We start from the raw sequence: 22691 nt of genomic DNA, 5'->3' as shown, positions 1-22691 counted from the left end.
GAATTGATTTACATAATCCAGAAAAGGTATTTTTCAACGTATAAAATCAAATATGCAATAAAAAATTTCAGTTAAATTTTGATAAATGAACCGATTTCAAGTTTAGGTTACTTTTTTGGAAAAAAATGTCAGTTTAGCCATTTTTAAAAATAGTGCTCATATTTGCCCATTTTCGAAAGAAATATATAAAGAAACATTTTCTGCTCGATATTTCGAAATTTTAGAATCTCGCCAGTGTTGCGATCCTCACACGCTCCTGAGCACTCATTTTCGCTCATTCGTGAGGAGGAGCGCTGCGCGAGCTAGCTCACGTTTGCCCGCGCTCACGGTTGCTCCGATTTTTTCAGCTCGCGTTTGCTTCACGCTCGCGCTCATATTTCGCTGACGGAGCGCTCATTTCGGAAGCATCGATATCGGTTTTACGGTTTTGAGAAAGTTTTTTTTTTTTTATTTCTGATTGAGTTTTTTGCTTAAGGTGCAGCAGAGCAGTGGAAACATTACTTGGGTAATTCTCCGCCAACTCACACAGCAGTTGCCCCGACCCCTCTTCGATTTGCGTGAAACTTTGTCCTAAGGAGTAACTTTTGTCCCTGATCACGAATCCGAGGTCCGTTTTTTGATATCTCGTGACGGAGGGGCGGTACGACCCTTTCCATTTTTGAACATGCGAAAAAAGAGGTGTTTTTCAATAATTTGCAGCCTGAAACGGTGATGAGATAGAAATTTGGTGTCAAAGGGACTTTTATGTAAAATTAGACGCCCGATTTGATGGCGTACTCAGAATTCCGAAAAAACGTATTTTTCATCGAAAAAAAAAACACTAAAAAAGTTTTAAAAATTCTCCCATTTTTCGTTACTCGACTGTAACATTTTTTGGAACATGTCATTTTATGGGAAATTTAATGTACTTTTCAAATCTTTATTGACCCAGAATGGCAATTTTTTCATTTAGAACAAAATTTTTCATTTTAAAATTTCGTGTTTTTTCTAAGAGGAAGCGGCCGTGGCTGACTGGTTACGGTGTTCGCTTTGTAAACGAATGGTTCTGGGTTCGATTCCCATCTGCTCCCAACGAGAAAGTTAAGAACACATAAATTTGAAATGATGAATATGAACGAAAAATTAAAGTCGCTCGAGGCGGGGTTCGATCCTCCGTCCTATGGATTGGTAAGCAAAATTGCTAACCACTAGGCTATGACGACTTGGTGAGCTTGGACTGGAAATTGGAATACTGTTACAGAGAGCGAGTTGTGGCGCTATAACCACGGCAAATAGTGTCCAGGGCATTCGTGGAAATACAATGTCCCACCCCAGAGGGTCCCGGAGTACCAAACCTTCTTAGCATGGTGCTCCCAACGAATACAACCAAATCTCGGAGCGTATGGTGGTGTGTCCCCACGCTTCTTCCTCCCCTGTCGACTCAGAATTGTGTTGTTGTTCGAACACTTAGTGCTCAAACTCAACCCAATTACGAGTCATCTCTGCGATATGGCTTTACGCAGTAGGTCTGGCCGCTTTAACGCTTGTGATGTTTCAATGCATTCCGATGCAATGGCGCACTACAAATGTTAATAAATGACAAGAAGAGTGCTAGGCGTCATCTAACCTAAGGCACTCTCCAGGATCCCTTCGAAAGATTGGCTGCGCTAGGGTTTGATTAGATTAGATTAGATTAGATTGAAGAAACATTCAAAAATCACTTTGTAAAATACTGGATTTTGTTTATTTATCGGACGTGACAGAGTTGTCCGTATTTAAAGTGTCATATTATTGACGTCAGCAAACGTATTCAAAGTAACCGATGCTTTAAAAAAAATCAATTCACCTCTTAAGTTTGAACCTGCATAATAGGTATCAAATTAGGTTTAGCTCTTCTTCTGAATCGCGTCCAATTAAAGCCGCACACACAGGAAATTCGTCGAATCATCCACCCGGGAGCCCAGCGATGCTGCATTTCTCAATTCATTAGGCACAAACGATGTTGCACAACTTGGGTGTCGATGCATTTCAAAGCTGTTCCTCGTCGGCTCGAGCCAAAGTTACATGACTTACAAGAAACGGAGAGGTTCGAGATATGCAGCGGGCTGATGCACACGTGGACCTTTTCAGAGTGTTGGTGTGCACGTGGGCTATTATTAAAACTAATCGCTCAAAAATGGACTTGCATTAAGTAATTTTGTCTGCATCTCTTTCTGCTCAAAAATTGAATAAAACTTTGAAAAAACTCCAAGAAAAGCCGCGCGATCGACGCGATGGGAAAGAAAAACCCCGACCATTACATGTTCCATTTGACGTGTGTCGTAACTTTCGAATCGTTATAATGAAATCAAGGTTCCGCTCGTTCAATTTTTATTGTCTCGATTCTGCCCCCACCCCGCCGCCCCCTCTAGATACAATGGTTATGGAAAAATGCCAAATCTCCCACTTCCGGGAAAATCATCATCATTTTCATACCTCGCTGCTTATCAATAATAATGTTTTGAAGTATTGTTGTTGCTGGTTGGCTGTCGGAACCAAAAGTGTATCGAAGCAACGAAATAATTGGGCACTCGGTCGATCGGGCTGTCGGTCGCGGCCGTCAAGATCGCGGCGAGTAGGTGGTAGAGCACGTGCGCGAGTACGTTAACCCTCGGCTGGGGCGAGCTGTTGCGACTACATAGTAATAATCCCACCCTATAGCACCATTGCTCGGATGGCACGTCGACGAATTTCGAAAATCAATTTGAGGATCAACAGATTGTGAGTATTTTTTCAAGATTCTAATTTAAAAAGATTTGAGTGAAAAGTGATAGTGCCAATAAGATCTTCTTAGCATCGTTGCTCGGATGGCACGTCGACGAATTTCAAAAATTAACTTTAAGATTATCCACTTGTGAGTTCTTTTTAAGGTTCAGATTCCGAGAAATTTGAGTACAAAGTGACTGTGACAATATGACCATCTAAGCTGAGTGCTTTTTTTTAATTCTACCGGATCGTTAAGGGTTATTTCCCTCCTATTACATGGCTGGTGGCGGCTTCGCCAAAGTAGTTAGTAAATTTGGATATTGGCCGTCGAAGCCGCGCGCCACTTAACTGCACAGAGAGAGAAAGAGATATGAATTGACAGCTGCTGCTGCCGCCGGTGTGGTTTGTTACAGTTTGGCGGTGAAAAACAGGAAACGCGAACCGTGTTCCAGTTGGACGGCGCGAACGCGATTTGTTGCGTGCGTGGGTGTGGGTGAGTTTCGAGTGGGTTTGGGTTGGTGCATAATAATGGGAAACACGGCGCGACCGGCGAGAGGATTGCGGCTGTGAAATGAGTTGCATTTCACCAAGTGTTATTGGTTTGATTGGAAATAATTTTCCAAATTGAAAATTGGATGTTCACGTATGGCAAAAAGACAAAATTACAATTAAATTAATCAACCCTGGAATTGGCAATTGTATCCATTGGCATGGAAGTCACTAAAATTCAATTCTGTCGATTAGAGCTCAAATCTATCATACCTTGAAGAAACTAAACCGTTTATTGCCTTGAAAAATGCAGAGTTGTGAAATAGTAAATTGTAGCATTTTAAGTAACTCTTATTGACTTCGTCACCATCCTCATTACTTATGAATTCTTCCAACGCAACTGTTAAGTCGACTGGCAATCACGCGAATGATTCTTTCCGCTCCCGATCTCCGTTCTGACTACTGTCAGTCAGCAATCCCAACCACACAAAAGCACAACGAGTCGCCGACTTGCATCCGAATCACCACTCAGGAATTCTCACTTGGCCAGCAATTATCTACAGCAGCGCACGCGTGCTCACTTCAAACGAGATCCAATTTCCACCTCCAATTGATTCCATTTCCCATCAGTCAGCACCCCCAGGTACACTCATCCGTCAACGACCATTTCGTGACCATAATTAACCTATTCGGCGGAATTGGCTTTCGCTTTCGGCCCGCCACGCTAATGGCCACTTGTCCTAACCTCCGATTAGTGTCGACTTTGGAGCTGGAGGAGAGATGCAGTGGATTCCACGGTGGCAGTAGCAGTAGCACCCTTTAAAGGATATCTTCGTTCGGTATATCCCATTGCCTTAAGCGATTAATAATGGTATCAATTTCATGAATCACGACTCCCAATTGACATCTCTATTCTTTGTGGTGATTTGCTGGATGGGGGAGAGGGGGGCTTCCGACCTCGTCGGCTAATCTGTTTGAGAAGAGGAGAGAGTCGATCCAGACATCGTGGGATGCAGCTGCATGGAGCCGAAGAAGAAGCTAGGGAGCTTGAATGAGGGAAAGGCAGAACTGACTAAACGAGTCTTTGCATGTTAATTAAAATTTTATTTTATAATTTTCTGCACTCGCCATTATCTACCCACAAGTTTCCTGTTACGGAACACCCAGGAAAAACATGTAAGTCACTCCCATCTCCACTTTTTAAAGGGGGTAAGGGAAATTCTCCACCATATCTCCAGTTTAGTTTCGCCACCCCTAGCCAAATCGCAAAGACCGAAAATTGAAGTTACCAAAAGAAACATTTGTAAAATTTTATGAACTCTGCGGACAAATATTTTGAAAATTTTTGAATCAAGATTAACATTTCAAAAGTGCGTAATGTTGATTTTTTTCTCCTTTGAAATGTTTTTCTTGATTTAATTTTTTTTAGGAGATCTGAAAGTTTGTTTCTTTTTTTTCAACTCACCAAATTTGAATAGTTCTTAGACAAATTCTCGTCCGTGTGGATCAATCGGACCGCACACTGGACGCCGTCGCTCCGTGCCGTATTCAAACACTTAGGAGCCCATGGCAGCGAAGTCCTTGTAGTTAAAAGTAAGACAGTAGTGGTTTGTACTAGCAATGGTGGCCGACAGCTACAAAGTCAACTTCGTCGTTTCGTAGACAAATTAAAAAAAAAATCTGAAATTTTACACTTAGGTTCATATTTCTTTTTCTTAAATCGAAAAAAACGGAAAATTTTCTAGTTTAAATCAATTTCAAATGGTTAAAACTTTCGGTGCACTTAACTTAAATATCTGTTAAGTTTTGATTGTAAATTTGTTTTTACATAAACAAATTAAGGCCAACTAAATTTTGAGCAAGATTCATTTTTTTTTTCAAGAAACACAGCTTTAAAAATATATCTCAAACGCTCGTTTTTTTCGAATTTTGATATATCCCCGTGTTCAAAAAGTGAGCAGATTTTCTGAATTTTTCCAAAATTTTCGAAAAAAAATTTCAGGAATAGACAAACATGGACACATTTTTATAAAACCGGATTTTTCGGACAAAATTTAATTTTGAATGCCTATATTTTGAAAACGGTGCACTTAATCAAAAAAAATTGTAAAGTACTTTTGTATTGCAAATTCGATTTTACATAAAAACAAATGTATCAACAAATTTTAAGTACGATTTATTTTTTTTAACAAAAATCACTATTTATAACAACAAAACTCGTCGACCAAATTTTGGTCCATATTTCTGAATGGCTTAAAAGATGCTGGATTTTGTTCCCTAATTTCCCAAAATTTCAAAAATTAAAAAAACACGACTTTTGGGAAATTGTTTTTTCTATGCAAAAAAAAAGTTGATTAAAAAATTACCATTTTTTTAGTGTACCCTAAACTTCACCGAAAACACCAAATCAATCCAAAAATTTCTTGAAAAGATACAGATTTTCGAATATTATCGTAACATTTTTGAATGAACAGCTTCCAGAATTGTATGGAGATTTGTATGGGTGTACCAATGACACAAAATGGCTTCTTTGGTGATAGGAAAGGGGTCCCACAAAGTTTGAGCCAAATAAAAAAATATAAAAAATGGTCAAAATGGTCGTAGAGAATTGCTCTATAGCATAATACCATGTATATTTAAATTGTAGAAAAATGCGTAAATGTGTAGTCTGGGCCATTACAAACATTACAGCATGCTTATTTTTAAACAAAATAAAGCAAATGTTGATGAAATACACAGCCAAATTTGACAAAAATGGGCATTTTTTAAAGATTATTTGGTCTTGAAAATTTAATTTCTTGCAATTTTTTAGATCAAAGTCCGCTTACAAGCAAGATTGGGTTGTAGAAAGGAAAACGTATAAAAATTATTTTTAAAAAAATGTAAAAACAAGAATTTAAGAAATTTGTTTTTTTTATTTGCAAAAAAAGTTTAGGCTGTTACAAATATTTGAAATATTATCAAAAGTTCAAATGTTTTGAATATTTACGTATAATTTTCTATGAAAAAAAAAATCAAATTATTTGCTCTACAGCATTGCCTTGGCGTTCTCAATTGCGAGATTCCTACTCGAAACTAGGTGTTCGAAGGCTTGATTGTTGAGGCAATTGCAAACCTCTTTTTACATCTAAGCTTCCATCCACCTCGGGATTCGAACTGATGACCTTTGGATTGTTAGTCCAACTGCCTACCAGCGACTCCACCGAGGCAGGACCCAGGGAGACGACTCCTACACCTGGACTGAGCTAACGACCTACCCTCTAGGTTAGACCGGGACCAAAATTTACTTCCCTGTCCGACGGAAGGCGTGATCAGACAAATCTCGTCTCGAAAAATGCCACCGAGACCTTCTGGGATCGAACCCAGGCCGACTGGGTGAGAGGCAACCACGCTTGCCCCTACACCACGGAATTTTTTATGAACAGCTGCCAAAATTTTATGAAGCTTTATATAGACAAGCCAATGACACAAAATAGCTTTTCGGTCATAGGAAAGGCCCCCACATTTTTTTAATAGAATTGAAAAAAAAAAAACAATAAAATGGGAATCAAACCCAGGACCACTCGCTTATAATGCAAACAACTAGTCAGCCACGGCTGCCATTTTGTGCTTAAGTCATCAATAGTAGTCGATAAGTTATGTTTTATTTTGTATTTTTGTATTTTTGTATTTTTTTTTTGTATTTTTGTATTTTTGTATTTTTGTATTTTTGTATTTTTGTATTTTTGTATTTTTGTATTTTTGTATTTTTGTATTTTTGTATTTTTGTATTTTTGTATTTTTGTATTTTTGTATTTTTGTATTTTGTATTTTTGTATTTTTGTATTTTTGTATTTTTGTATTTTTGTATTTTTGTATTTTTGTATTTTTGTATTTTTGTATTTTTGTATTTTTGTATTTTTGTATGTTTGTATTTTTGTATTTTTGTATTTTTGTATTTTTGTATTTTTGTATTTTTGTATTTTTGTATTTTTGTATTTTTGTATTTTTGTATTTTTGTATTTTTGTATTTTTGTATTTTTGTATTTTTGTATTTTTGTATTTTTGTATTTTGTATTTTTGTATTTTTGTATTTTTGTATTTTTGTATTTTTGTATTTTTGTATTTTTGTATTTTTGTATTTTTGTATTTTTGTATTTTTGTATTTTTGTATTTTTGTATTTTTGTATTTTTGTATTTTTGTATTTTTGTATTTTTGTATTTTTGTATTTTTGTATTTTTGTATTTTTGTATTTTTGTATTTTTGTATTTTGGTATTTTTATATTTTTGTATTTTTGTATTTTTGTATTTTTGTATTTTTGTATTTTTGTATTTTTGTATTTTTGTATTTTTGTATTTCTGTATTTTTGGGTTAGAGATTCCACTTCCCTCACACGAACTTCTCAATCGAACCACCACTTCCCCCATGGGATTGCACTTGCGGAATTCCAGGAATCACGCATCCGCGCGAAGGTGGAGCTGCTGCTGCACGTTTGCTTCCTAAATGGCTTCTGCTGATGCTCGACGGATGTTGTCTTCTTGCTTCTTTGTGTCTAGAACGTTACCCTCGTCTGCTGTGGTGGTCGTCGTCGTGACGGCTCCTTGTACGGTTCTACAAGTTCAGTAGCGGTCGTCTGGCCCGTCGCTGCCGGAAAGGAATAGCTCCACTTTGCTCCACCAAGCGTGTGTTGTGTGTGTTGGAGAGAGAGGAGAGGGAGAAAGAAGAATCTCTTTTTGGTCGAGTCTTTTGTGTTGGCTCTGTTTGCTTCGTTGACTTGTTAGTTTTTTTTGTGTTCTGAAGTTCTGGAACGAGTGGGGTGGTGGTTGTGGAGCGATTTGTTCTCGACTTTGTTTGCGTCCGATAGGTGTGGGGGAAAGTTCGTTGAGCTAGACGAAGACTGGTGGCGCTTCCGTAGTAGAAAAACAGTAGCTACAGCTAATCAAACGGAAGAGCTACTAAGTAGCTTCCGATCACACAGAGCTTTGGAGAGAACTACAAAAAATGTTATTTAAATGGTTTATGTTTATTTCATAGTACCATGAGCACCTTTCATCAACAATGCAATCGTGTAATCTTGACCTTCATAACCGTCTTGTTTTGAATACCAAAAACCACATTGATTGGGTAGAGAAAACAACTTACTACTAATTTTCATTCACCAATCGTGCACGCACGCAATTCAAGAGTCAACCAATTCAAACAAGCACGCGGGATGTTGATGTTGATTACCATACCTGAAAAAAATTACAAAAGAGAGAAAGAAGAATAGCTCTTATTAGTGGCACGACGAGACCCAAAAAAACATACACAAAACAAAACAAAAGATTGCTCACACATGCATACACAAGAGAAAAAAAAATCTCTTTCAACTCCGCCGAAACATATGGAAAATTACACGCACATTCAATGCACAGAAAAAAAATGTTCAATATGATGTAAATATTCGATCATATAAGGTACTCTGAGTTGTTTGTGTGCGTAACGCACAGTACCACACGGCGTCCCATTAGCATAGAAATTTGTTATTGTTTGCCACTTCACCCCTACACCGCCATCAGCTCTCAACTCAACTCGACTGAACCCATCCGGACACATGGCATTGTATTGTTTTGTATGGGTATGTAGTGCAGCATAAGAGCATCACACCCAATTCAACTGAAAAAGGCAGAAGAAGCAGCGGAAAGCACGCGTTGAATTGTAAACAAATAAGCGCACACGCACCCACAAACGACACGGACAGCTGCTGGAAAAAGCAAACGACATCACTCTCACTTCTTTGGAAGTGCTGAAAAGTGTGGTTTAAAGTAGAAAAGTAAGTTGAAGAAATTAACAGGATAAATTGCAAATTACAAAACTAAAACTTGAAAAGAACTGCCAAAAAGTTTAAAAACACATTTGTCTTCAAAGTTTGACCAAATTTCGATGACCATTCGATGAGACTGAAGAGGCTTGACCTCTATAGTTGGTGTTTCTAGAAACTATATGGTAAAATAAGTTGTTCAATGTCAATGGAAATTGTCCACCATGGGGGGGGGGGGGGGGGGGAATAAATGACGTAGCATTTGTTCGAGGATTTCGAGACTGGATTCAACGATCTATTTTAATCAACTGTCTATAGCAGCCGAAGTAACAAGTTCGTTAAAGTTATTAGTAGGGGAGATGGGGGTAAGACGGCCACCCTAAGGGAGAAATCTAATAAAATTTACACAACAGATTATTTTGATCTCAAATTACGTACATATTGTTCTACTACTAATCCATTATAGAAATAACATAAATTAGTTGGTCTAAAAACCAATTTTCAATACTTTTCAGCAATTAAAAAAAAAATAATTGAAATCGTGTATATATGAAATACGCGGGGTAAGACGGCCACCCAAGTGGGGTAAGACGGCCAGTGCTATAAATTTACTTAATAACTTTGCTAAATCCACCCAAATACCTACATGGTTGGTTGAACAGACTTCTCTGAACATCATAACCATTTTGGTTGAAAAAATCAGGTTTCAAATGTGAAGGAAAATGCTGTATAAAAAATTTATTATTTTGGCTCAGTGAATTTCATATTATTGCGACCACATTTTATGAAAAACTATGAATTTTTACTACAAAACAAACACAATTTGATACAAAAAAAAAATAGTTTGTGTATTTCGATTAGAATAAGTAAATCAAAATTATGTAAACAATATTAAATTCGCGATTTTTATGAAAAGTTTGATAGGATTTCATACTATTCAATGAGTTTTGCTATATCACAGTAAAGAATGTTGTCGAAACGGTAGTTAACAGCATTTTGATTAAAAATGGATATAGTTTTATCGAAAATGCTTTTTTTTTATCTACAAATATGTCTTAATAGTCAAAAACCGTCAAAAATATAACCTATATCAAATAAAATCCACAAATTACGGGTGGCCGTCTTACCCCCGGAGGAGGTGGCCGTCTTGCCCCCAAATAAATTATTGTTTTAAACATTTTTTGTAAATAGCTCATCGCATTTTTTAAACTTTTTCAAGGGACATAATCTAGGGAAAACTTCAACTTAGCATGAAAAAATATTTGAAGACAGGAAAACATATTGTTATCTAACAAAAATGCCTAATTTGTAATCCATGAAAATTAATCCAGTTTCAAGTTCAAAAATTATTTCTTTATTTTGAGCTATTTTTATACTATTTCAAACAATATTTTTGACAAAGGTGACTCCATATGCATTATTTAGCATGAGGAACAGTATTGCTAAACATTTTAGTAATATTAATTAGTATACTTATTAAAACAGTGGGGTGGCCGTCTTACCCCGCCTGGCCATCTTACCCCCAGCTCCCCTAAATTGAGAGATATCAGAGTGATATGAAAAAAGACAACAATTTTTCTAGCTAATTAAAAATAATACTTTAAAGCAATTCATTCTAAAAACCGAGAATGGCGCTTTGTTTTGTTTTAATGTTTTTTTTTTTTTGTCGAACCGTGTGGGCCCCCTTTGACCAAAACAGCAATTTTACATCATTTATTCGTCAATCTATAATAATTGTTATAGAATCAAAAATATGTATTTTGAGAAAGATTTTTCAGATCAATTTAATGTCTTGAGCAAAGAACAATTTCAGAAAAATTATTACACTCAAAACTTATTTAAGTTTGCTTTCTTTACAAAAAATAAAATTATCCAATACCGTACATGTATTTTTATTATAAAAAAACAGCTTTTTAGCTGTCAGTATGGTGTGTTAATTAAGTGTTTCACGGCTTGTCTAAAGGTTATTTTTATAAAACTTGAATGAACCTCGGTAATTCTTTCTGGAGCTTGTTGGGGGGACTGTCCCGAGTCAGGGAAACTGTTTATCGAAAAATACTATCGGTAAAAATTGATTTTATCTCATTTTGAAATTTTTATACAATATATTTAAGAAAAAATCATGAAAAAGTATTAAAAAATGGCTGAAATTTTGATGTTTTTTGTTGTCATTTCATCAAAACATCAGTTTTGAGTTCCCTAAACATGTCTTCAATATCCTACATCATGGAAAAATGTTTATCTTGGTCGTCAGTTTCGATAACAGCTGTAAAATATTTTTTTTCCTAGTTTTTTTCTCAGATTCATCTGGAAACATCAACTTTATTCGTGTATGTCAAAACTGTTTACGTAGATTTGTAGCAAATAACATCCAGAATAAATTTGCAGAATAAACATGCTACTACATCAAATCTCTGAAAAGTTACAACAATTTTAGTGTAGAGAAAATGTTGCAAATTTTAAAATTCTGTGATATTTATTCCCTTTTTGTCCTACTACTATTTAAATTAATTTCAGGATGACAAATCAAAAGTCCTGAGGTGGATTTTAATATTTTTTTATTTGTAAAAAACATGTTGAAATTTTTTTGAACATCTTCCAAAATTTTGCTAAGCGACTCAAGTGTATTGTTGAATAAAAATGTTGTATTTACGGTGTTCTAATACAACAATTTCCTACGCAAACGGCATGGCCAAACTCTAAAGTATTCGGATCGGCTTAAAATTTTCAGGATTCTCTGCCCAAAATAGTTTATAACATTATTTTGTTAGGTCATTAGGGTGGTTCCGACCGCGTCAGGGTGGGCCAATTTTTTAGATTCTGAAAAAAATAAATTTCTAAACCATTACTTGACACTGTTTCATCAAATTATTGTTATCCGGTTTGTGAAAGAAAAGTGACTAATTAGGCTTTCAAAGAAAAATACGCATGAGTTCAGTTAAATCGGCGTTTGATAATGATTAAAAAACAATCTCAAAATTGACATCTTTGAACCACCCTGACGCGACCGGAACCACCCTAATGACATAACAAATTTATGTATAAACTATTTTGGGTAAAGAATACTGAAAATTTGCTACAAAACGACGTAAACAGTTTTAATAAATACGAATAAAGTTGATGTTTCCAGATGAATCTGAGAAAAAAACTAGGAAAACCCTTTTTTGCAGCTATTATCGAAACTGACGACCAAGATATACGTTTTTCCATGATGTAGGATATTGAAGACATGTTTAGGGAACTCGAAACTGATGTTTTGATGAAATGACAACAAAAAACATCACAATTTCAGCTATTTTTTTTAATACTTTTTCATGATTTTTGCCTAAATATATTGTATAAAAATTTCAAAATGAGATAAAATCAATTTTTACCGATAGAATTTTTCGATAAACAGTTTCCCTGACTCGGGACAGTCCCCACAACAAGCTCCAGAAAGAATTACCAAGGTTCATTCAAGTTTTATAAAAATAACCTTTAGACAAGCCGTGTGTTTACTTTCTGTGAAAACCCGTGAAATTTATATTTTTTCTGTGTCCTTCACATTTTTAAAACACGTTTTCATCAAGCTCTGCTATAAAAATTAAAAAAAAAAACTAAATTTCAAATTTTAAGTATGTCAGGGGATTTATCCATAAAATCTGCCAAATAATCATGCCGAAAACAAAAAAACTGGGCAGGTGTAAATTCTGGCCTTTAAACGTGAGATTTTCCTGATGATTTTTAAAATTTTCACAGTTCCGTGAAATTGAATGTTCTAGATAGTGGTGGGCAAAACCGCTCATTTTTGTGAGCCGCTCATTTTCGTTCGCTCATTTAAATGAGCGGCTCTTTTGAACGGCTCATCCGCTCATTTCGCTCAAAGTCAGCAAATAGACTGGAATGAACTGAAGCATCTGCTCAAGATATTTAGATTTTTTAAAAGACGAATGGAGTGTCCATGAGTGTCACACTTCGTATGATTTTTGTTGATTGATAATTCAAAAATATATGTTTTCACCGCACTTATTCTGAACAGATTGAAGATCGCCCATAAAACATAGAAAATCGTCGATTTGCTTTATCCTTTTTTGGAAAACATTTCAAATATAAACGTTTTATATGAAAAAGGAGAAAACATTGATCTCTGAAATCCACAAATATCGAAAACTTTTTTCATAGAGAGGAAAACAAACTTGAATTTTCTTCAGAAGAGAATATTTTCAACCAAATTATTGCTTTCAATCGATAAAGGAAATGAAAAGTAAGCTGAATTATCGTTTTGATAATTATCTTCCCATTATTTTGTGATACAATAGATTTTATTTGGTGTTCAGCAACAGGCATATTTGAGGTAGCGTTTTGCTGCACTTGATAAAATAGTCTTGTAATGCAGTTTTTGTTAATAAGAACAACTTTTATGCATGACAGCAAATAAATGATCAAAACAAGCGTCAAAAAAGAAGATCTGAACAAATGCCTTAAGAAAACTGTTTAACAATTACCACAAAAAAGTACCAAGTTTGTGTGATGTGCTGTGGTAAATTACATTTAAATCACAAACGGTCCAATACATGGATTAAAACCGCAAATTAGCATACGAGCTATGTTCGAATGCGTGTAACAACTGTACATGTATAACAATTGAGAAATCTATCGATATTAAAAAAAATGAGATCATGCAACATCTGGCGACAGTCAGCTGATTCAAAATCACAGGCGCCCCGACACAGGCTAGCGACAAGCATAAAGTGCGCCATAATGTTAGAACAATTCTTACCGGTGAGAACCTAGTTTCTCCTCTTTTCCCAACAGCACCGTCACCACCAGCGCGTGGAAGAACGAACCGAACGAGAGCGAATGAGCGAGAGCGAAATAACGAAAGAGTGAGCGAAAACGACGCTGTTCGACGACGTCGACGACGGCGCGAGCGACGCTAATCAAGCGCTCCTTTTTTTTTCTTTCCGTTCATTCGCTCTCGTTCGGTTCGTTCTTCGACTCGCTCTTTGATTTGACGGTTCTTTGAAAAGAACCGGTTCACAAAATGAACCGCCGCTCATTTTTTCTGAGCGGTCGCTCATTCGTTCTTTAGCTTGAGCCGGTTCATAAGAACGGTTCGCTCAAATAAGCCCATCTCTAGTTCTAGAACTAATTGTCCCCGCGAAATTCTCTATTTTTGAGCGTGAAAAATCCCTAAACGGTTTTATCCCTTATTCCCGAATCCCACTTTCCCGAATCCCATATCCCCGAAAATTCCACATCCCCGAAAATCATTTCCACGAAAGTGCCACTTCCCCGAAAATTCCACATCCCCGAAAATCATTTTCCCGAAAACTCCATATCCCCGAATGTCATTTACCTGAATGGCCATTTTACCGAACTGTCGTTTTCCATAATTTACATAAACCCGAATGTTTACTTCTCCGAAAAATCAATATTCCTGAATGATAACCTAGATATAAACTAAATTGTTATTTAGGGATTATTTTTTTTAATAAAAGTATGACCTTAATATTAAATATTAAGGTTTAAAAAAAACTAAAAACCGTAGAAGGCCATTCATAAACCACGCGGACACTTCAAGAGTGCGGGGTATTGAGATTATCCACGTTCCATAAAAAAAAAGTTTATTTTTTGTAGCGGCAATTTTCAGCAAAGGACAATTTTCCAAAACGGTATCTACGTGGTAAGGATTGAACAGCAACGATAGCTTTATGCGACGACTCGATGCGCAGGATTCAGTTTATTCTAGATTTTGTTTAACTGATTTTGTCTTTATCAATTTTGGCTGGATGAAGGCTTTGAACTTTTTTTTTTAATTTTTATTACGTCCAATTCAAGATCTACAACCAACCCTTTTAAATCAAATCTAAATAATTGATTATTGTATTGCAATGCATTTTTTTTAATATTTCATCACCGCCATGTTAGATTTAAAATAACTAAATCAATTTAAAGTAGTTTAGGGGCTATACTTAAGCTTTACAGCAAAACAAAAAAGACGACTAAAAAAATGTTTATTATTCAATTATCCGAAGTGAACTTTTGACAAGGCCTTCGGATAATCGAGTCTGGACTGTAATTTGATTTTAAACTAAATGCAATTTTTGCGATATGATCAATGTATCAAATTGACGTTGTTGTGTAATCTTGTCGTTTGTCGCTTTTTGACATTCCGAAAAAACGCGTTTAAATGTCTGGCCTAGAATAAACGAAAAATAGAGCCTAACACGTTTTGTTTGGTTGACCATTCTGTGCATTGTCCGGAAGTTTGGTTGATTTTGGTTGCCAAGGTCCCGAGTAATAATTACAAATTTTTGCGGTAGTCGGGCCTGAACGTGTGTCAAACACGTTCTGACCTGAAATCCCTTTGGCCAGTTGTCGCACTTACATCAATTTGAATATTCAAAATTCAAGTGAAGCTCGGAATTTTTGAACGTTCAAACGTGCACATGATACTTTATTGATCGCGCGGTTCTGGGCAACGGCCATACGCGCCTGACCGGGTTCGGGGAAGTGGCGTTCGGGGAAATGGCCGTTCGGGGATATGGGCATTCGGGAAAATGATTTTCAGGGATGTGGAAAATTAGGGGAAGTGGCCATCCGGGAAAATTGGTTTTTAGGGGATGTGGCCGTTCGAGGAAGTGGATTGTTCGGGGAAATGATTTTCGGGTAAATGACATTTCGGGAAAGTGTCTTTTCGGAGATGTGGCATTCGGGGAAATGTCTCTTCGGGAATGTGGGTTTCGGGAAAATGTCATAGATTCTCCCTAAACATATATAAAATAATCCATTGAACAAAAAAAAATTTGAATGATATTAAGTCATACACATTTCTAAAAAATAGTCAAAAATTGCCAGTTTTAGTCCACCTGAATATTTAAAAAAAAATATTTCTTGGAAAATGCACTTTTAGTTGCAAAAAGTTAATAATAAAAAATGTAAGGCTTATTTTTTCTAAATAAAACAAAAAAATATATGTCACATTTTATTTACATGGCATAAGCAATGTCACAACCACAATTAAAATCATTAAACTAAAAAATTTCTGAAAATTTCAGAAAAGTCCTTTCCAATACGTTTTGCAGATTCATAATTGGTTCAAACATTGAATTTGAAGATTGGGTCTCAAAGGGTTGAAGCAACTATATTTTTTTCAAATTAAAAAAATCACTGTAAACACTTAAGTAAATAATGTTAACTTAACAAACTACTGCCCAAATTTTTTTCGGCCTTTATTATATTTCCCGTGTTCAGGAGGTCATTTTGAGCAACTTTTGTTCTACGAAAAACTTTACTTCGTTTGTTCTATGTTTTTCTTGTTGCATTTTTAGTATTTTAATATGCATTTATCTTTTTTAGTTTATCTTTGTTTTGGGTAAAATTTGCCCTATTATAACCACATCCTTTCATTACATTTTGCCTATCTATTTTTTCATGTTTTTACAGTCAGTTTTGCTTGTTTTTAACATTTTCTGCTGTAAAGTGACACCATTATCATTTAAATTGGAAAAAAATGCGTAGAGGCATAGTCTGGGACAATAAAAAAATTACTGCATACTTTTTACTTAAAATATAGGATGTTAATACAAAACACAGCCAAAGTTGATCCCTAAAAAAATACTTTTTTTAAACATTTTCAAAGTAACATTAAACAAGTAAAACTTCCAACCCATTAATTTTCTGAAATTTTAAGAGTTCTTTTTTCCAATGCTTTTTGTTGGGGACCTGGTTGCCTTCGATAAGTGGTCCGTGGTTCCGTTGGTAGGTCCCAACATAGACCGATGGTAGATTGGGCGCAGATCCATCTGCGCACACACACACTGGTTGAGGAGGTCCAATTAGTCCGCGGGAACGACTCCCCGGGCTTCCGGGTGACGGTTTCGTGGTCACCGCATTAAATAAAACACGCGAATTATCGTAAACTACACGAATTGTAACAAGAACGTTTATTTCTAGGACTATACAATAATTTACAAGCGCCGCGCCGCGGGCGCGACGGTCACCCCGTGACCTTTCCCCTTTGGGGACCTTTTCCAACTTGAGTTGATTTCTACTTTGTGCGATCGCTGAACCTAGTGCGATGTTTTTATCTTCGGCTAGAGAGAAAGTTCTGGGAGAAACATCTCTCCGCTCAGTCTACCTAAACTCTCAACAAATGACCCCCGGTCATTGATGATCGTTTGAGTTTGGTCCAGTGGAAGTCAACCTGACTCTCCAACACTTTTTAAAGAACAAAAATTTGTTGAAAATGGATTTTTGGCGATTTTTTAAATCGAAGCCCGTCTAATGGCTTTACGTTAGGTTGTAAAGGGTTAAAAAGTTGTGAAAACGAAAACAGAATTTTCGTAAGTAATTTTTTATATGAAGTAATATTGATGTATCAAATATATCTTTTTGCAATCCCGGCGTGAAACTATTTAGTTTTCCTGTCATTTTAGAGCGCCGAAACGGCCATCTTTTATCTACCAAAAATGACAGAATGGAAAATTAACAATTTTCAATACCAATGCTGAAAAGTTGAACTTTTCTGTACTTGTTTCGAAAAGCAACATTTTTCAATATTTTTTGTTTTGGACGGTGAATTTACTTAACACGTGGATATTTGACATAAAATTTCATTAAAAAAAAAAATATCGGAATTGCAAAAAACCTCGGCAAACCTCGTTGGATAAATGTACGACTCGAGCTAAAAAAAATCTTCTTGTGGCAACTTAAACTACTATTTCCACACCTTAACATTTTACTCAACTCGATTTGAAAAATTTATCTACCGTTTCGCTCAAACCAAAACCCGTCACTTTTCGGAACTAGTTCCATCTGCACCATCGCGTTAGATCTGCACCAAAATCGCTACACCTCTTCCACGAAACATGATTGACACACCCAACATGTGTACAGTCTCAAAACCAACCTGTCACTCATCTCCTCAAACTATAAAGCAAGCAGAAAAAACACACTTTCACTTTCGACTCCACTCTGACTTAACCTGCTGTCACTCGGATTCCTCGACGAGTCCTTCCTCTCTCTAGCAATGCACGCAACACATGTGCCACAGACTTTGACCCCTCCCTCGTTCGGATTATGACTTCATTACATGACCATCGATTCCGTAGCAAGCGATACGATAGAGAGAGGCCAACTAATCAGCTCAGCACAACATGTTGGAAGTTACGAGTCGAGTCGGAGATTTATTGTTTTTAAATTCCTCAAGTTCAGCGCTTCACCGGAGAAGACGTTCACCCACGACTCGTGATGGCGAGCTCTGGAAAAAAAAGCCCACACAGTATCTGTTGCATCATTCCAGCGAGGCTATTTAAATCAGTTCAGCTCGTCAATTGCCCGGGAGGGGTGGGTCGTTTCACCGAATGATTGCTTCGCCGATTGCTGCTCAGTCTTGGAATCAGTGAAACGGCCTTTTCGGTGAAATGTCCCTTTCGGTGAAACGACCGCCCGACATCAGTGGCATGATCACCTTTAAAACAATTGTTTATTCGAAGTTTTCATAGAAAAAAAAAACCTATATTCGGTGAAATTGCAAAAACAACAAATTCGGTGAAATGATCAATTCGTAAAATGAGCGTGCTGACAAAACATTCGTTTCGGTGAACTGGCTTACTTTCTTCTAAAGCGTCTTAAGTGGATATGTTAGACTCGCATATGTTGGTAATGCCATTTCATCGAAAAGCCTTTTCACCGAATAGGTCATTTCGCTTGACAGCCATTTCACCGACAAAACTGTAAACATAGATGTTAACGTCCCATAAGTTAAAAACAAACAAAAAAAAATCTTCAAAATGTCTACTCAACGTTTGATGAAACGACCCATTCGGTGAAATAGCCCACACCTTTGGGCGATCTTTTGCCGGGCTTGGCCACGGTTATGTCAAGAAAGTTGCACATATTTGAATATCGATACACACATTTCTTTGCGCTTGCCGCTCTCGATGACTTCCTCGAAGAAGTGTGTTATCTCAGACGTTCGCATTCTTCGGCAGCTGTTGGTTGGTTGGTGTTCAAACACCGGTTGTTGCTGTTCGAGTTGGGCTGCGCTGGAACTGGGCTTTACGGTGCGCGTTAAAGATTTGTGCGAATTTCACGGTGATTGATGATGGTTCGAGGGAGAGTGCGGCCTCCAAGTTATGTCAGCTTTGCAGAGGAATTTATCTAACGTTTCGAAGAAAACGCTTGAACCATGTAAAGTGTGCAAATTGTAATGGTAACGACGCAGCTCATTTTCGCGAGTCTGACCATCGAAAATTAAATCTAAAAAAACAAGTCAATTGATTTTTTGACAACAATGCTCAAATTACCCCGATTTGAACACCACGGTACGTCCATTAGAGTGGTCGCGACCGTATGACAAATTGAACCTTGCCAAGTCGCGATGTGTCAGACTTGTGTTGGAGCATGTTGAGTTGGTCATCGCTCTCAAAATTCAAACCATGAAAAAAATAATGAAAAAAATGTTCCAAGAATTTGCAAATGTCTATTTAAAAAAATGAGATTTTCTCAAGCAAAAATTTCTTGAAAAAATAATCTAAATTTCAATTAAAATTTCAAACACTTTTCAACAGTTTACATTCTGCAAGAGGGGAAGCCACTCTGCGAAACCATGTCACATAGCTGAGATTTCTTGCACTAGTTTTGGGCGGTGTTGTTTTTTTTTCGGCGGCAGTTTTCAGTTTTTAAAAATATCCCACGACCTACTCCCGAACTCGCCGGCGACGATTACGATGCGGCGGGAAAACGAGTTCGCAGCCAGTTCGGAGGAAGTGCTATGAGTGCACTCTGCAGTCGCAGTTGGCGGTGATTCTCGGAATGACCAAGTGTCAGCGGTGTGAAATGCTCAATTTTGGTCGCTTCGTCGAATTTTCACCGAAAAATAATTTATTTAAATATTCATTATTGAATTATTGACGAAATTCGTAGGAATCTAAATTTCGGTGAAATGGCCAATTCGAGAAAATGACTCATTCGACAAATCGACTCACCCAAATTAATTACCCATCAATTTAAAGATTGAATTCGCCAACAAGGCGAAAAACACCAGCAGATCTGATGAATTTCGATGAATTGCCTTATTCGGGGAAATGACCCATGCAATGAAATAGACATTTGGTGAATTAAACCCCAAAATAAACCATCAGATTTAGGTCAAGAAAAGGAGGAAATGACCCCAGCAATGATCCACGCAATGAATTGACCATTAGGTAAAAAAGCCAGTAGACTAAATTCAGTAGTTAAATTCGACGAAATTCGATTAAATGACCAATTTGAGGAAATGACTAACGCAAAGAAATGGCCCATTTGATGAAAAATCCAGTAGATTCAAATCAATAGTCAAATTCGATTAAATGTCCATGAAATGACTTATTCGAGGAAATGACCAATTTGAGGAAATGACCCGCGCAATGAAATTGCATATTTGTTGAAAAATGCCAGTAGGATTAAATAAGTAGATAAATTCGATGAATTTACCCATTTGAGGAAATGACTGATTCGAGGAATTGACCAATTTGAGGAAATGACCAACACAATTAACTTGACCATTCGGTGAAAAAACAAGTAGATTTAAATCAGTAGTATAATTCGGTGAAATGACTGATTCGAGGAAATGACCAATTTGAGGAAATGATCCACGCAATGAAATTGAGCGTTTGGTGAAAAAAGCCAGTAGATTTAAATCAGTAGTCAAATTCGAAATGACAATTCCATGAAATGACTAATTCGAGGAAATGACCAATTTAAGGAAATGACCCGCGCAATGAATTGACCATTTGGTAACAAATTATTGATTAGAGGGAGTGGCCAATTTGAGGAAATGACCCACGCAATAAATTAATCATTTGGTGAAAAATTGCTGATTCGTGGAAAAGGCCAATTTGAGAAAATGACCCACGTAATGAAATTGACCGTTTGGTGAAAACAGCCAGTAGATTTAAATCAGTAGTCAAATTCGATTAAATAACCAATTCGATGAATTGACTAATTCGAGGAAATGACCAATTTGAGGAAATGACCCGCGCAATGAATTTGCCTATTTGGTGAACAATGCCAGTAGGATTAAATAAGTAAACAAATTCGGTGAAATGACCCATTTGGGAAAATGACTAATTTAAGGAAATGACCATTCGATAAAAAAGCCAGTAGATATAAATCAGTAGTTAAATTCGGTGAAATGACTTATTCGAGGAAATGTCTAATTTAAGGAAATGACCAATTTGAGGAAATGACCCGCGCAATGAAAATGCCTATTTGTTGAAAAATGTCAATAGGATTAAATAAGTAGACAAATTCGATGAAATGACCCATTTGAGGAAATGACTGATTCGAGGAATTGACCAATTTGAGGAAATGATCAACGCAATTAACTTGACCATTCGGTGAAAAAAACAGTAGATTTAAATCAGTAGTCAAATTCGGTGAAATGACTAATTCGAGGAAATGACCAATTTGAGGAAATGACTCACGCAATGAAATTGACCGTTTGGTGATAAAAGCCAGTAGATTTAAATCAGTAGTCAAATTCGAAATGACAATTCCATGAAATGACTAATTCGAGGAAATGACCAATTTGAGGAAATGACCCGCGCAATGAATTGACCATTTGGTGGAAAATTATTGATTAGAGGGAATGGCCAATTTGAGGAAATGACCCACGCAATAAATTAATCATTTGGTGAAAAATTACTGATTCGTGGAAATGGCCAATTTGAAAAATGACCCACGCAATAAAATTTGCCGTTTTGTGAAAAAGCCAGTAGATTTAAATCAGTAGTCAAATTCGATTAAATTACGAATTCGATGAAATGACTAATTCGAGGAAATGACCCGCACAATGAAATTGTCTATTTGGTGAAAAATGCCAGTAGGATTAAAAAAGTAGACAAATTCGATGAAATGACCCATTTGGGGAAATGACTAATGTAAGGAAATGACCATTCGGTAAAAAAGCCAGTAGATTTAAATCAGTAGTCAAATTCGATGAAAAGACTTATTCGAGGAAAGGGCTGATTTGGTGAAAAATTACAGTAGGACTAAATTAGTAGACAAAAATTAGTGGCAGAAGGACTAACTCAATTGGATGAAATTACCCATTTGCGGAAATGGCTAATTCGACGAAATGACCAATTCGACGAAATGACCCACGCAATGAAATTGATCATATGGTGAAAAAAGTCAAAACAGAATATCTTTTACCTCTGTCTCATAAATCTTGATCGATTCTCGCAGTGACGTGGCAAACGATCTGGCGACAACTGCCATCGTCACGGATATCAGCAAAGATTGACTGCTTCTGTCTGCACTGACACGCTCCAAGCTTTGATTTATGAGCTCATCTTCGCTGAAACGCCGTCATTTTTTTAAAGTATTTTTGTTGCAAAAATCTACCATCACTGTAGTAGCCAACCGCGGTGGACAGGTCTGCGCGCGGATCATCCAGTCAGTGGTGCCAAAAATAGAACCCACACCGCAGTGTGACGCCACAGGAGTGGTGACGGAGTACCGATGAAGTTCGTGTTTACAATTTGAACAGCAAAGTTCGCGCGTAAAGTGCGCTTACTGCGAGGTTAACCGCGCAGCTAACTCTCGCGAGTGCGCTCCAAAACTATCGGCCTCTGATTTGTCACAATTTCGCGGATTAGCTTGAACCACAATCGAAAGCGAAATGCGAGTTTAACAGAACGAGACGACCACTTTTCCTGGGGGGGTTG

The 22691-nt window shown here is 36.8% G+C and overlaps 1 protein-coding gene across 4 annotated transcripts in view; it reads right to left on the bottom strand.

Annotated features, from left to right (window-relative positions):
• The window catches only part of LOC120426071 (F-actin-monooxygenase Mical), a 127581-nt gene that overhangs the window by 90082 nt on the left and 14808 nt on the right, over positions 1–22691 (bottom strand). For all 4 annotated transcript variants that reach the window (XR_008211723.1, XR_008211724.1, XM_039590758.2 and 1 more), the window contains exon 3: positions 8337–8428. Coding sequence is in view for 2 of the 4 variants with exons in the window: in XM_039590758.2 (XP_039446692.1) it covers positions 8337–8349 (13 nt within the window). In the remaining 2 variants the exon portion in view is untranslated. The remainder of the gene's footprint in view (positions 1–8336; positions 8429–22691) is intronic.

Source organism: Culex pipiens, chromosome 1 (assembly GCF_016801865.2).
Source record: "Culex pipiens pallens isolate TS chromosome 1, TS_CPP_V2, whole genome shotgun sequence".
NCBI classification, from domain to species: Eukaryota; Metazoa; Arthropoda; class Insecta; order Diptera; family Culicidae; genus Culex; species Culex pipiens.
Note: the sequence above shows the minus strand (reverse complement) of the source record. Positions and strands in the feature narration are given on the sequence as shown.